Source organism: Rana temporaria, chromosome 1 (assembly GCF_905171775.1).
Source record: "Rana temporaria chromosome 1, aRanTem1.1, whole genome shotgun sequence".
NCBI lineage: Eukaryota > Metazoa > Chordata > Amphibia > Anura > Ranidae > Rana > Rana temporaria.
The window spans coordinates 668,393,692-668,409,629 of record NC_053489.1 but is presented as its reverse complement, the minus strand read 5'-3'; the positions used below and the strand labels follow the sequence as shown (position 1 = coordinate 668,409,629).

The 15,938-nt window shown below is 45.9% G+C and overlaps 1 protein-coding gene across 1 annotated transcript in view; it reads right to left on the bottom strand.

Moving 5' to 3' along the window:
- Window positions 1–15,938, bottom strand: part of FBXO41 (F-box protein 41) — a 118,816-nt gene that overhangs the window by 22,048 nt on the left and 80,830 nt on the right. The window contains exons 9-10 of the mRNA XM_040335587.1: window positions 1,956–2,074; window positions 1,037–1,195 (exon numbers count right to left, since the gene is read on the bottom strand). Of these exons, the coding sequence (XP_040191521.1) occupies window positions 1,037–1,195; window positions 1,956–2,074 (278 nt within the window). The remainder of the gene's footprint in view (window positions 1–1,036; window positions 1,196–1,955; window positions 2,075–15,938) is intronic.

The following is a 15,938-nucleotide window of genomic DNA, read 5'->3' as shown; positions in this document are numbered from 1 at the left end:
CTAGCTTTTCATTTGTTATACCCTTAGGCGTGCAGGCGGTTAAAGTGAATTTATTAATAGTAAACACCAGCAAACAGTTAACAAAGATATAAGTGAACAATAACCAAATTACAAAATACCTAACCCACCTAACAATAATACAATATATACAAGATGAGGAACACAGGCCACAGCACATACCGGAGATGTAAATAAGGTGAGAACCAGGGCAGGGATCAGGAAGAAGGGGAGCAGATATAAGGCAGCAAGGTGCAGGGTACAGGATACAGGGCAAGATCAGGAGCAGGATAAATGGCAAGCAGCATCTGACTTAGCACAGAAAAGCAAAACACTGACGTGAATTGTACTAGCAGAGGAGAGACTAAATACCCTCCCAGCAACCAGCATCAAAAGGAGACTGATTACGAAAAACTGATGGCTGCTGGGAGACACCTGCTGGTGGACACTGGAACTACAACTTTCCGCTCTAGGAAGCATAGTGCCACCAGCAGGTGACCCTGGTCCTGACACTCTTTTTATATAAACATTCCCTGTAGAGGCGCAGGATGGTCTGCTGTGACATGTTCCAAACTTAGAGCTCATGCACATTGGAGCAGTTCGTCATACAACATAAATTGCAGGCATATTTCTGTGCCTGGGGTACACAGCTGCTGGGTACAGCTACCCATAATAACAAATGGCTGAATGTGGCTGTAGACGGGTTTGCGCGGCTACTTCTGTAAACCTGTGCAAGCGTACTGCTTTACGCATGCGCGTGTTTACACAAGTAGGGACATAAACCCTGCCACAGTACTAAGAATGTATAGTTATGCACCCCTGGTGTATTTCCACAGTTTACTTTGTATGCCCAAAAGCACCCAAGTACATGAGCCCTTACTGGTAAACAGGAGAGGAGATCACCATTTCAAACCCCCCAGCCCATAACGTGTCTGTACCCCCTACTTCCCAAACCACCTCAACCAGCCCGCTGTCACCATCCCAACCTACCCCCTCCCTGTGCCTGTTCTGGAATGGACACAGGTCTGCCAGTACTTACTGTTAAAATGTAGAAGAGCTTTTGGCGTGACCGGCGTGGATGTTAAAACCAACATCTCCAGTCCCTTCAGGCCCTCCCTGCAGACCTCCGCAGCCACCTCTTGGTTGATCTCCGTCACGTGATCCAGCTCGAGCACCTGCAGGCGCATGCAGTTCCGGGCTGTGGGATCACATGATTAAAAGTAATGTACTTTGTACAAACTGTATAGCACTGGAAATAAATTGCAATGAATGGATTATCAGCAGGTCCAAACCAGCCTTATTCTGCCTTAGTTGTCACCTCCTATGTGGTCACTTTTAGTATGCAAATACATGAAGTCAACGGATACTGGGTGAAGTAACAGACTTTCCTGGCTTCCAGATTCCGATAAGCCCCCCCCCCCCCGTCCGCAGACCCCCACAACCACAGCCCAGGGTTGTGGGGAAGAGCCCCGGCCAAAAGCACCTCCCCCATGTTAAGGGCATGTAACCTGGTATGGTTCGTGGAGGGGGGGGGGGGGGGGCTCGCCCATCCCCTCCCTTTTATAACCTGCCAGGCTGCATGCTTGGATAAGGGTCTGGTATGGATTTTGGGGGACACACCACGCGTGTGGGATTCGCTTCAAAATCCATACCAGATCCGAACATGCAGACCTGTCCCTCAGTGTTGTGCTGATGCCAAAACACTACAGCCTGGGGTCGGTCTTCTGAGGCAGAGCAGATCATATACCACTCTCAAGTTCACTCTGTCAAGAAATTACTTACAGGATTGCCATATAAAAATGGCATTTACCCAGGAGTCATTTCTTCTCTATACAAGATTATGTATATGTTTTATTGTCGGGATTTTCCACATTTATGTTAAAATGCCCATAAATAAAAGAGCAAATACAATATCATTTTTTTTTATTACTAAAATCACAGAATGAAAGGTTTCTCACCCAGTGAGGACAGCCCTTGCACTCCGCAGCCAGCTCCCCCGACGCCCAGCGCCCTCAGGTGAGGCCAGCATCGTCCTATCATCTGCAGGCACCGGTTACTGAAACGCGTAGGCTGTTGGCTGTAGGCAGAGGGAACGGGAGAAGAGGAAACAGAGATATTATCAATGATGGCTGAATTTTATTTATTTTTTTAGGAATTTTTACCTGGTGATCTAGCCATTAACACACCCCCTGTCTTAGGGTGTCTCCACTCTGGATGAAGGAGAAATTGAGGCACCATTGCACAGCAGCATTGTCAGTCTGGAGGGGGGGGGGAGTGTTAGATGTACTAACAGATTTATATTTTCCCCTTCTATGTCACCCCACACCCCCCGTATTCCCTCTATACACCTGCTTTATCCCCCCATACACCCCTTATATTCCAATATACTCTTTGTATCTGTATCTCCCTATACATGCCTTTTATCTCCCATACTTCCTGTATCCACCATACACTCCCTGTATCCACCATACACTCCCTGTATCCACCATACACTCCCTGTATCCACCATACACTCTCTGTATCCACCAATGCACTTCCTGTATCCACCATACACTCCCTGTATCCACCATAAACTCTCTGTATCCACCATACACTTCCTGTTTCCACAATGCACTTCCTGTATCCACCAATGCACTTCCTGTATCCACTATACACTCCCTGTATCCACCCCCTGTATCCACCAATGCACTTCCTGTATTCACCAATGTCCAATTCACTTCCTGTATCCACCATACACTTCCTGTATCCACCAATACACTTCCTATATCCACCAATACACCCCCTTTATCCACCATACACCCCCTGTATCCATCATACACCCCCTGTATCCACCCATACACCCCCTGTATCCACCCCTACACTCCCTGTATCCACCATACACTCCCTGTATCCACCATACACTCCCTGTATCCACCATACACTCCCTGTATCCACCATACACTCCCTGTATCCACCATACACTCCATGTTCCACCATACACTCCCTGTATCCACCATACACTCCCTGTATCCACCATACACTCCCTGTATCCACCCCCTGTATCCACCAATGCACTTCCTGTATTCACCAATACACTTCCTGTATCCACCAATACACTTCCTGTCATCCCTCTCATACAATCCTCTGTATCTCCCTTGTACACTTATTGTATCCCCTATACATCGACTGTATACACCCCCTGTGGCCCTCGAATACACCCCCTATATCCCCTTATACACCCCATCATATCCCTTATTAACACCCTTTACACCCATTGGGGGAGGGGGGAGTGTTAGATGTACTAGCAGATTTAGATTTTCCCCTTCTATGTCAACCCACACCCCCTGTATTCCCTCTATACACCTTATTTATCCCCCCATACACCCCTTATATTCCAATATACTCTTTGTATCTGTATCTCCCTATACATGCCTTTTATCTCCCATACTTCCTGTATCCACCATGCACCCCCTGTATCCACCATACACCCCCTGTATCCACCATACACTCCCTGTATCCACCATACACCCCCTGTATCCACCATACACCCCCTGTATCCACCATACTCCCCCTGTATCCACCATACACCCCCTGTATCCACCCTCTCCCTCCCCCTGTATCCACCATACACTCCCTGTATCATAGTTACATAGTTACATAGTTAGTCAGGTTGAAAAAAGACACAAGTCCATCCAGTTCAACCAAAAAAAAAAAAAAAAAAAAAAAAAAAACACAGTAAAATCCTATACACCCAACTCCATTCCCACAGTTGATCCCGAGGAAGGCAAAAAACCCCAGGAGAGCATGATCCAATTTGCTACAGCAGGGGAAAAAATTCCTTCCTGATCCCCCGAGAGGCAATCGGATTTACCCTGGATCAACTATACCTACAAATCTTAGTACTCAGTTATATTCTGTACATTTAGGAAAGAATCCAGACCTTTCTTAAAGCAATCTACTGAGCTGGCCAGAACCACCTCTGGAGGGAGTCTGTTCCACATTTTCACAGCTCTTACTGTGAAGAAACCTTTCCGTATTTGGAGGTGAAATCTCTTTTCCTCTAGACGTAAAGAGTGCCCCCCTTGTCCTCAGTGTTGACCGTAAAGTGAATAACTCAACACCAAGTTCACTGTATGGACCTCTTATATATTTGTACATGTTGATCATATCCCCCCTTATTCTCCTCTTCTCAAGAGTGAATAAATTCAGTTCCTCTAATCTTTCCTCATAGCTGAGCTCCACCATACACTCCCTGTTTCCACCATACCCTCCCTGTTTCCACAATGCACTTCCTGTATCCACCATACACTCCCTGTATCCACCCCTGTATCCACCAATGCACTTCCTGTATTCACCAATACACTTCCTGTATCCACCAATACACTTCCTGTCATCCCTCTCATACAATCCTCTGTATCTCCCTTGTACACTTATTGTATCCACTATACATCGACTGTATACACCCCCTGTGGCCCTCGAATACACCCCCTATATCCCCCTAATTCCCCCCTATCATATCCCTTATTTACCCCCTGTACACCCATTGTTTCCCCCAATACATCCCCTGTATCCCTCTATACATCTATTGTATCCCCCTATACACCCCCTGTATCCCACATACAACCCCTGTATTCCCCTATACATCTATTTTATCCCCCAATACACCCCCTAAATTTCCTCATGCATCCACCATACATCCCACATACACCTTTTGTAGCCCCACACTCATCTCACTGAAGAACCCCTTATATCCCCCATACAACCCCTGTATCTCCTTCCACCATACATCCCCATACAACTTCCCCCTATACCCCCTGTATTCTCCCTAACAGCTATAAACCCCATAAATCCCCACACGCATGCAGATAAGGAGTCCTGACTTCACCCCGCCTTTCCTCTTTTTGGAAAGGGTAAGAAACAAAGGGAAAATGGTGGCAAAAACACAAAAATAGATATGTTAAAACATTAACTTCTTTATTCATATTTAACATGCTAAAACCAGTACTAGGTCAGTTTTATTACTGGCCCATTCATAAAAGAATTTGATACATACTGTACACCATATACGCATAACAGGCATTTAACACTGTATCAATCACAATGCTCGTTGCTCAACATGTTTCGCTTGTTTGCTTCTTCAGGAGCTGTAAAGCACGTGCAACTACAAAAGAATGGCGATAATCAATAAACTGGGAAACACATAATGAATTAATACAGGTGCAATAAAAATTACCACTGAATGTATATTCATATATGGAAGGGTATCACAAGAGATAAACATCAGAATATATCACATATGTCAACATAGCCGATTAAAAATTTGTGTTTTTCAACCAATTTTACTGATGAAAGTCTGAACACAAAACCAGAGGCAGATAATGTAATATTGCTTACCATATGCGTAAATATGTATAGAATCAATTGAACAAAATTGGAGGTCCTGCAATAGACATAAGGAGGAGTTCCAGCAAATACGGTGTGACGAGACCCTTTCTCGCCCAGGTCCTGCTCTCCCAACACTCCTCTGCTACCAGTGAGTCAGCTTGCAGATTGCAACGTCTGATGGTCCAGTCATCCAAGGTTCCGGGATCCGAATTACAGCTATGTGCCATTCGGACCCATTAAGAACAAACACCAGGCAGGCTGTATGTAAGTTCAAACAGGACTCTTTATTTTCAAGTACACAGCACACTTTTATACAGAATTTGGAACATCCCACTCCCAACAACCGCGTTCCTATTGGTCAATTGTAAAGTATATGCAGTCTTCACTCAGGTCCTCCTTGACCATGCAAATGAGGACTTGAAATAGTCAACAGGGATTGGTCCAATAGCTTGGATAGAAAGACTTGTGTATTGAGACAGAAGCCCCAGGGGGTAATCAATGTACACAATAACCCGGTCTACTTAATTACTACCTCTGAGAGGTTACCTTCCTTTAGACAATAGAATGCTAATTCAATACAGCTGACAGGAGGCTTCCGACCTTTAGAACAATACAAAGTCCCTTAGCGTAAACACATACATCTTCAAACATACATAATAGATTCAATTAACCTTCAATCCACAATTCTAGCCAGACGGACTGTCTCCGACACCTGCTCTTAACCTGCAGAACACAATAAAAGGTATTTCACAAGCTGGATCCACTTAGCATTTCAATAGTCTGAGCTAAGCATTGAAGGGTCATTGTCTATTGACCTAGTCAGGACAACTAAACCACTTATATTGTGTCCAGTATCTCCTGCAATGAACTGTCAGTAATGTCCCATCTTCTGATATACACGAATTAGGATTTCAAGTAGAAACATTCTAGCACTGCAAGGCCAGGTCCATGACATACGGCAACCAAGGATCTCAGGGAAGCAGAGCGGGTGCTAAATGGGACTATTGGAATATCAAAGGACAATATTTCACAAAGGTGAGTACACCCCTCACATTTTTGAAAATATTTTATTTTTATAATATCTTTTCATGTGACAACACTGAAGAAATGACACTTTGCTACAATGTAAAGTAGTGAGTGTACAGCTTGTATTGTAAATGTGCTGTCCCCTTAAAATAACTCAACACACAGACATCAATGTCTAAACCGCTGCCAACAAAAGTGAGTACACCCGCTCTCACTCTCTCATACTGGTCACTGGAAGTTCACCATGGCACCTCTTGGCAAAGAACTCTTTGAGAATCTGAAAAAAAAGAATTGTTGCTCTACATAAAGATGGTCTAGGTTATAAGAAGATTGCTAAGACCCTGGAACTGAGCCGCAGCACAGTGGCCAAGACCATACAGCGGTTTCATGGTCGACCAAAGAAGTTGAGGGCACGTGCTCAGCCTCAAATCCAGAGGTTGTCTTTGGGAAATAGACGTATGAGTGCTGCCAGCATTGCTGCAGAGGTTGAAGGGGTGGGGGGTCAGCCTGTCAGTGCTCAGACCATATGCCGCACGCTGCATCAAATTGGTCTGCATGGCTGTCATCCCAGAAGGAAGACTCTTCTAAAGATAAAATTCTCACCGCTCCAGGTGAGCCCCGTAAGCAATCAAGGGCTGTTGAACCACCAAGGTGCTGGCAATGCTAATGATAGCAAAATGGAAAGACGAAAACTGGACAGCCGCACTCCAAAATCACTAAAAAAGAGATGTCTTTTATTTTTCAACTGTACATACAGTCACTGCAAACCAACAAAATACAGTATGGCCGACGCGTTTCGCACTGGCAGTCAGTGCTTAGTCATGGCTTAAGTGATTTTGGAGTGCGGCTGTCCAGTTTTCGTCTTTCCATTTTACTCTTCTAAAGACGATGCACATGAAAGCCAGAAAACAGTTTGCTGAAGACAAGCAGACTAAGGACATGGATTGCTGGAACCATGTCCTGTGGTCTGATAAGACCAAGAAAGATAAACATATTTGGTTCAGATGGTGTCAGGCGTGTGTGGCGACAACCAGGTGATGAGGACAAAGACAAGTGTGTCTTGTCTACAGTCAAGCATGGTGGTGGGATTGTCATGGTCTGGGGCTGCATGAGTGCTGCCGGCACTGGGGAGCTACAGTTCATTGAGGGAACCAGGAATGCCAACATGTACTGTGACAATGCATGATCCCCTCCTTTCAGAGACTGGGCCGCAGGGCAGTATTCCAACATGATAACTACCCCAAACACACCTCCAAGATGACCACTGCCTTGCTAAATAAGCTGAGGGTAAAGGGGATGGACTGGCCAAGCATGTCTCAAGACCTAAACCCTATTGAGCATCTGTGGGGCATCCTGGTGGAGGAGTGCAAGGAATGGAAGGTGGAGGAGTGCAAGGTCTCTAACATCCACCAGCTCTGTGATGTCATCATGGAGGAGGGGAAGAGGACTCCAGTGGCAACCTGTGAAGCTCTGGTGACCTCCATGCCCAAGAGGGTTAAGGCAGTGCTGGAAAATAATGGTGGCCACACAAAATATTGACACTTTGGGCCCAATTTGGACATTTTTACTTAGGGGTGTACTCACTTTTGTTGCCAGCGGTTTAGACATTAATGGCTGTGTGTTGAGTTATTTTGAGAGGACAGCAAATTTACACCGTTATACAAGCTGTACACTCACTACACAACATTGTAGCAAAGTGTCATTTCTTCACATGAAAATATATAAGAAATGGGCCAGATTCACATAGGTTAGCGGATCTTTAGATCCGCGTAACCTATGTGATTTAAGATCCGCCGCCGCAAGTTTTTGAGGCAAGTGGGTAATTCACAAAACACTTACCTCAAAACTTGCAGCGGCGTATCGTAAATCCCCCAGCGGAATTCAAATTCCGCGGCTAGGGGGAGTGTACTATTCAAATCAGACGCGTTCCCGCGACGATCGAATAGCGCATGCGCCGTCCGCGAATTTTCCCGGCGTGCATTGCTCCGAATGACGTCGCTAGGACGTCATTGGTTTCGGCGTGAGCGTAACTTGCGTCCAGCGCTTTTGAGAATCGACGTACGCAAACGATGTAAAATTTCAAAATTTGACGCGGGAACGACGGCCATACTTAACATTGGCTGCGCCTCATAGAAGCAGGGGTAACTATACGCCGGGAAAACCCTTACATAAACGTCGTAAAGTGACTGCGTCGGGCCCGCGTACGTTCGTGAATTGGCGTATCTCGCTGATTTACATATTCTCGCCGTAAATCAGCCCCCCGCGGCCATTTTAAAAATGCAGTTAAGATCCGACGGTGTAACACAGTTACACCTGTCGGAGCTTAGGCATATCTATGCGTAACCTGATTCTATGAATCAGTCGCATAGATACGACCGACGCAACTCTGAGATACGACGGTGTATCAGGAGATACGCCGTCGCATCTCTATGTGAATCTGGCCCAATATTTACAAAAATGTGAGGGGTGTACTCACTTTTGTGAGGTACTGTATGTATACATGTGTAGATGAAATACAGAGACAACCACGTGTATAAATACCCAGCTCACAGTGGAATACAAAATCAATGAAATTACCTGAGATTACATAAAGGAAAAATCTTTCCAAAACAATAGGAGCCCAGCAAACAAAAGAGGAGCATTTATATCCAGCCCTCCGAGGATAATCAGCAATTTACAGCCAAAGGTAGAAAAGCGCCGTTAGATATAAAGTCAGCCAGAGTCCATATCCCATGTGGATCTGACAAGGCAAAGTAGATAATCACAATTACTGCTTAAAAAGGTTCTTACATCATTTACCATAGTGGCTCAAACTGCATTTTTAAATACTGACTGACTCACCAAAAAAAATCAATCAGTGCCCATAATCGCGCCATCCAGGTTTCAGATAAGCATTCTGGGCCAGATTCACAGAGCGAGTACGCCGGCGTATCTACTGATACACCGGCGTACTTTCAAATTTGCCTCGTCGTATCTTTAGTTTGAATCCTCAAACCAAGATACGACGGCTTCTGGCTTCGATCCTACAGGCGTACGGCTTCGTACGCCTTCGGAACGTAGGTGCAATACTTTGGCGCCCGCTGGGTGGAGTTTGCGTCGTTTTCCGCGTCGGGTATGCTAATTAGCTTTTTCCGGCGATCCACGAAGGTACGCGCGGCCGTCGCATTCTCTTACGTCGTCGCTAGTCGGCTTTTCCCGGCGTATAGTTAAAGCTGCTATTCTGTGGCGTATAGATAGACTTGCCATGTTAAAGTATGGCCGTCGTTCCCGCGTCGAATTTTTTTTTTTTTTTTTTTGCGTAAGTCGTCCGTGAATAGTAAAGGACGTAACGCACGTCGAAGTTCAAAAAATGATGTCGATGCAACGTCATTTCGCGCAAAGCACGGCAGAAAAATTCAAAACGGAGCATGCACATTTCAATCAGCGCGGGGACGCGCTTCATTTAAATGAATCACGCCCCCTACCTGCCCAATTTGAAATACACGCCGAGAAATACACTACGGCGCCGTAACTTACGGCGCAAAATCTTCCTGGATTCGAAATTCCGCCAGGTAAGGTACGGCGCCGTAGCGTATCTCTGATACACTGCGCCAGGGCAAATGTCTGTGAATCTGGCCCTCTATGCTTCCCCCAATATGCAGGTGTTCTACCAAAAAAGTTCCCCCCTGGCGGATAAGGACCCCCCTGTACTGAGCAGGCGTGAACTGAGCTCCGAGAATAGCTGAACGTAGAGCTGAGAGTCAGCTCTAGACGGCACCTGCGCAATGATGGGCGGGTTCTTTTGCAATGTTGATGTAAATAGTTATTGAAACATGTCCAGGGTGACGTGGACCTCGCTGTTTTTTTTTAGCATGCTCCATGTCCACGGGGATGGTAAGAAATGAGCCTGTATCTCAGAAGTGTAGCACCACTGCCTCTGTTCGGCTATTTTTGGAGGCTCAGTTGACACCTGCGCAGTACAGGGGGTTCTTTATCCACCGGGGGAACTTTTTCGCCAAGACACCGGCGTCTGACGTCACCGGCAAATCGCGGGCAGGTTTTCTTCCACGCGCATGCACGAGCGTCAAGCGGGGATGACGCAATCTCGTGTGCCTTGAGGCCTCCTTCGGCCATCTTAGAACACCCAGTGGTGAAGCCAAGCATCCCACAGATGGGAGGGGTCAGCATGGAAGAAATACCCTAGGATAGTCAGGGAGGAGAATGATGCGAAACAAGTCTCTGCCCACCTATCTGCACACCCCGGCCAGGGCTAGGTACCAAGAGGGGGGGGGGATCTGCCGCACCAGCGTGATGGGCTCACCTCAGACCGGGATGGAGGCACACCAAAGGCAACCGTACTGTGAGGGGATCCCCCCGTCTGCTTATACGAGCCAAACTCCCCCACATGCAGTGAAAACAAGATAGAAAGACAAATACCCAAATAGATTACAGAAGGTTAATAATAAAACAATAATAATAAGACAATAATACTGCATTAAAGTGGATGTAAACCCACTCTCCTTTCTAAACTACTGCCATAGTGGTTATCCATAAGGATATACATGCCTCCTGCATGTATCCTTATCTGTCTGTTATGAGACCCGAAAAACTGCAGATTCTGTGGGTGGATCTGTTGTCTGGAGCTCGGTGGGTGGAGTCCTGATGTCAGTAGACTCCCCGCCCACCTCTACACTCCCCTTGTCAACATACATTTTCTCCGGTATATTTCTTACACTAAATTCTGCTATGATCGCTAACATCCAGTCAAAACACAGAAAAGTCACCACATGAGTTCAGCGTGCCCAATCATGCTGAGGTGTGAAGCAGCCAATCCTGAGAGAGCTGAAGATGAAAGGAGGAGGAGATCTGAAGTACACAGAATGTCTCTCTCGGGCTCGTGCATGAAATATGTAAATCACCTGTCACTCACAGCGAGGGGGAAGAACTGACTCCTATTTCTCTGTCTGCAGTGGCGGTTCGTCCATAGAGGGCGCTGGAGCGCCGCCACCTCTGGCTCTCATCGCCATGTTATTATCGCCGCTGCCGCCCACTATTCAGATGGCTGGACATGAGGCGCCGACCATCTGAATAACGGCAGCTGGTTGGCTGTACGAAAGTGCCTATCAGAGCCAGAGGCTCTGAGAGGCTTTCCGAGTACAGCCCTCGGCTCCCCGGAAGCTTATCCTTGGAACGCACACCATGTGCGTTCCGAGGATAAGCTTCCGGGGATCCGGATAAGACTGACAGGCGTCTCAGCCAATCAGGTTGGCCGGTTCTGGCTACTGGTAACCTGATTGGCTGAAGTGTCATCGAGTGCGAAAGAAGACATCGAGGCGAGGGTCGAGGACATGGATGGCTGACTCCAGTAAAGGTAAGTGCCAGGCGGGGGGGGGGGGGAAGGGGCACAGCGGCGACGAAGGGCACAGTGGGGACAAATGAATGGGCACCGTGGCAACAATTAAAGGGCAAAGTGACAACAACTAAAGGGCACAGTGGCAACAATTAAAGGGCAAAGTGGCAACAATTAAAGGGCACAGTGGCAACAATTAAAGGGCACAGTGGCAACAATTAAAGGGCAAAGTGGCAACAATTAAAGGGCACAGTGGTGACAATTGATGTTCGCACAGTGGTAACAATTGATGTGGGCACAGTGGTAACAATTTATGGCATGGCACAGTGGCTGCGTTTGATGGCACAGTGGTGACAATTGATGGGCACAGTGGTGACAATTGATAGCACAGTGGCTGCGTTTGATGGCACAGTGGCTGCGTTTGGCATGTCACAGTGGCGACAATTGATGGCACAGTGGCTGCGTTTGATGGCATGGCACAGTGGTGATGAATGATGGCACAGTGGCTGCGTTGCATGGAACAGTGGCTGCATTTGAAGGCATGGCATAGTGGCGACAATTGATGGCACAGTGGTGACAATTGATAGCATGGCACAGTGGCGACAATTGATGGCATGGCACAGTGGCTGCATTTGATGGGCACAGTGGCTGCATTTGATGGGCACAGTGTGCCTGCAATTGTTTTTTTGTTTTGTTTTTTTGTTTGTTTGCGGCCCCCCAAAAATGTTGAGCACCAGCCGCCACTGTCTGTCTATCAGTTTTCATCTTACTGAAAAAAGATAAGTGGATTGTTTAGAGCTGGATTAACTCTTGATGGCAAGACTGGGCACAGATGACATGAAATCCTATACTGTACAAGGTGCACGCCTTAATTAAAAAAAAAAAAATCGGGTTTACACCCACTTTAAAATAGTATCCGGACAATATCGGAACACCACAAAGTAAATATCTACACAAATTCCAAAATGCCTCTAGGATGAGCAATCAGACATTCAACAAAATACATTTTATACATATGGCAGAGGTTATGTCAATACACACATGGAAAAATGCAAAACAACAAATACAGTGGAACCTTGGATTACGAGCATAATCCGTTCCAGGAGAATGATCATAATCCAAAGTACTCGCATATCAAAGTGAGTTTACCCATTGAAGTCACTGGAAACAAAAATAATTTGTTCCGCACTGACTTCAATAGCATGCAATACCGCATGTGGCCAGAGGTTGGGCCAGAGAACCTCGTAAACACTTGAAAAGTCCCGAGGACACCTTGGCTGAACTCGGAAAACCTTGAAAAGGCTCGGGAGCGGAGTATTTCCGAACGACTCAGATCGGCGCCCCCCACCTCAGGCCAAACGCGGTATTGCACACCACTTTGGCTTGAATCTTGCTCGTGTTGCGAGACAACACTCGCAAATCGAGTCAGGATTTTTAAAAATACAGCGTTCGTATTGCGGAACGCGCGTTAACTGCGTTACTCGCAATCCGAGGTTTCACTGTAATTGTATTTTAGCGATATGGCTTAAAGCTCATGGCCTCATTCAGGCCAGGATATTTGGTGGCTGATAATTTATATAGCCATCTCGCCTCAATCTGTAGGAGTTTTTATTAATCAATGTCTCCACCCCCTTTCATGGGGAGGGACATGATCTAAAGCAAAAAAAAATACTTTGGATAAGTCAAAACCACGGTACAATCCTATGTGTCTGCTGATATAAGCTTTCATTTTCTTTTTGGTGACTATAGATACATAGGCCCGTCGTAAGTCCAAATGAGCGCCGTCGTATCTGCGCTGATTCAGAAAGGCAGTTACGCCTGAATTTGGCCAAGATCCTACCGACATAAGTCTCTTAGGCCGTCGTATCTTGGGTGCATATTTACGCTGGCCGCTAGGGGCGCTTTCGTAGATTTACGCGTCAAATATGCAAATGACCCAGATACGCCGATTCAGAAACGTACTTGCGCCCGTCGTATTTAGCTACGCCGTTTACGTAAGGCGTATGTCCGGCGTAAGTTTACCCCTCATAAAGCAGGGGTAAGTCATGTTAAGGTATGGACGTCGGAACAGCGTCGTATTTTACAACATTTTCGTAAGTCGTACGTGAATGGGGCTGGGCGTATGTTACATTCACGTCGACAAAGCATTGAGCAGACGTATCTTAGGGAGTATTTGCGACGTGATTCTGAGAATGCGCGCATGCGCCGTTCGTTCGGCCATGCATTTACATGGGGTCACGCTTCATTACAATACAACACGCCCACTGCCTTGCTACTTTGAATTATGCGGGCTTACGCCGGCCCATTTACGATACGCCGACTTAACTTTGGGAGCAAGTGCTTTCTGAATACAGTACTTGCCTCTCAATGTTACGTCGGCGTAGCGCATAGGAGATGCGTTACGCCCACTCAAATATACGACAATGTATCTGAATCGCGGCCAAGGTCTCTAATGCAATGGAAAAAGGGTTGCTTTGTTTTACCCACATAATAGGCCCCACAATCACAATGCATAATGTATATAATACCCAATGTTTGACAGTTGGCAAAAAAAAAATATGATTTCCAGATCAGGCCATTGGGTAGTCGGATCTGGTCAGCGTGAGTGACAAAGGAGCAAAAATGGCATTTGCCACAAGGGACAGCGACCAGCTTGAAAGACATGTGCACTGCCGAAAAATGTGTTTGTTTCATTAGTTTTTTTCGTAAATTAGAAAATGCTAAAAATCGTAAATTTGAAAATTCAGAATTCGGAATCCGTAAATTTGAAAATTCGGAATTCGACAGTTCGGGAAACCGAAATTAAGAAAGGGAAATCCGAAAATTAGAAAGAACGAAAATCCAAAATTCCAAAAATTAGAAATAATAACTAACTAATAACAACGATCCAAAATAAAGAATGCTGCAGGTTTTAGAATTTTCGGTTTTTCACTGTTTATTTCAGGTTTTCGTTGAATATCCGGATTTTCATTCATGTTTGGATTTCCGAATTTCTGAAATTTTGCATTTCCGAATGACGATTTTTTGAATATTCCGAAAAATTCGGAATTCGTAAATTAAAAAAAGTGTACATTCGAAAATTAGGAATTCGGAATTTTATAAACTCTAAGATTCGGAATTCGTAAATTCGAAAATGTGTAAATTCGGAATATGAAAATTTTGGAATTCGAAAAATTCAGAAATTCGGAAATCCGATAATTAGAAAGAACGAAAATCCCAAAATTCTAAATAATAACTAACTAATAATAACTATCCCAAATAACGAATGCTGCATCTAAGTAGATGGAACGAAACAAAATAATAATAATACGTTTTTATTATTATTATTGTTACGTTCCATTCGTTTAGATACAGCATTCGTTATTGCGGATAATGCATAAATTCGGATAAATTCGTATTTGTTACATTTACTAATAGCCAAAATTTGAAAAGAAATTCCAATAACTATAATCTATTACAATGCTCAACATTTTAAGTCCTGAGCTACTAGCCAGGCCTTAAGGGTTACTAGCCACCAGTTGGCCCAACCAATCCCTACCCTGCACCACCCCTTATTCCGCCCCTAAACACGCCCTCATAAATTATCTCATGAAATTACACTTACATGTTTTATGCAGAATTAAGTTACAAACTTTATCAGTGCAGCCACACCTGTGCCCATCATTGTAGCCTCTGTTCACTGTGCCCACCATTGCGGCCTCTGCTCACTGTGCCCACCATTGCGGCCTCTGCTCGATGTGCCCACCATTGCAGCCTCTGCTCGCTGTGCCCACCATTGCAGCCTCTGCTCACTGTGCCCACCATTGCGTCCTCTGCTCACTGTGCCCACCATTGCGGCCTCTGCTTACTATTCCCATCATTGCAGCCTCTGCTCACTGTGCCCACCATTGCGTCCTCTGCTCACTGTGCCCAACATTGCGACCTCTGCTCACTGTGCCCAACATTGCGGCCTCTGCTCACTGTGCCCACCATTGTAGCCATTACTCACTGTGCCCACCATTACAGCCTCTGCTCACTGTGCCCACCATTGCAGCCTTTGCTCACTGTGCCCACCATTGCAGCCTCTGCTCATTGTGCCCACCATTGCAGCCTCTGATCACTGTGCCCACCATTGTAGCCTCTCCTCACTGTGCCCACCATTGCAGCCTCTGCTCACTGTGCCCACCTTTGCAGCCTCTGCTCACTGTGCCCACAATTGCAGCCTTTACTCACTGTGCCCACC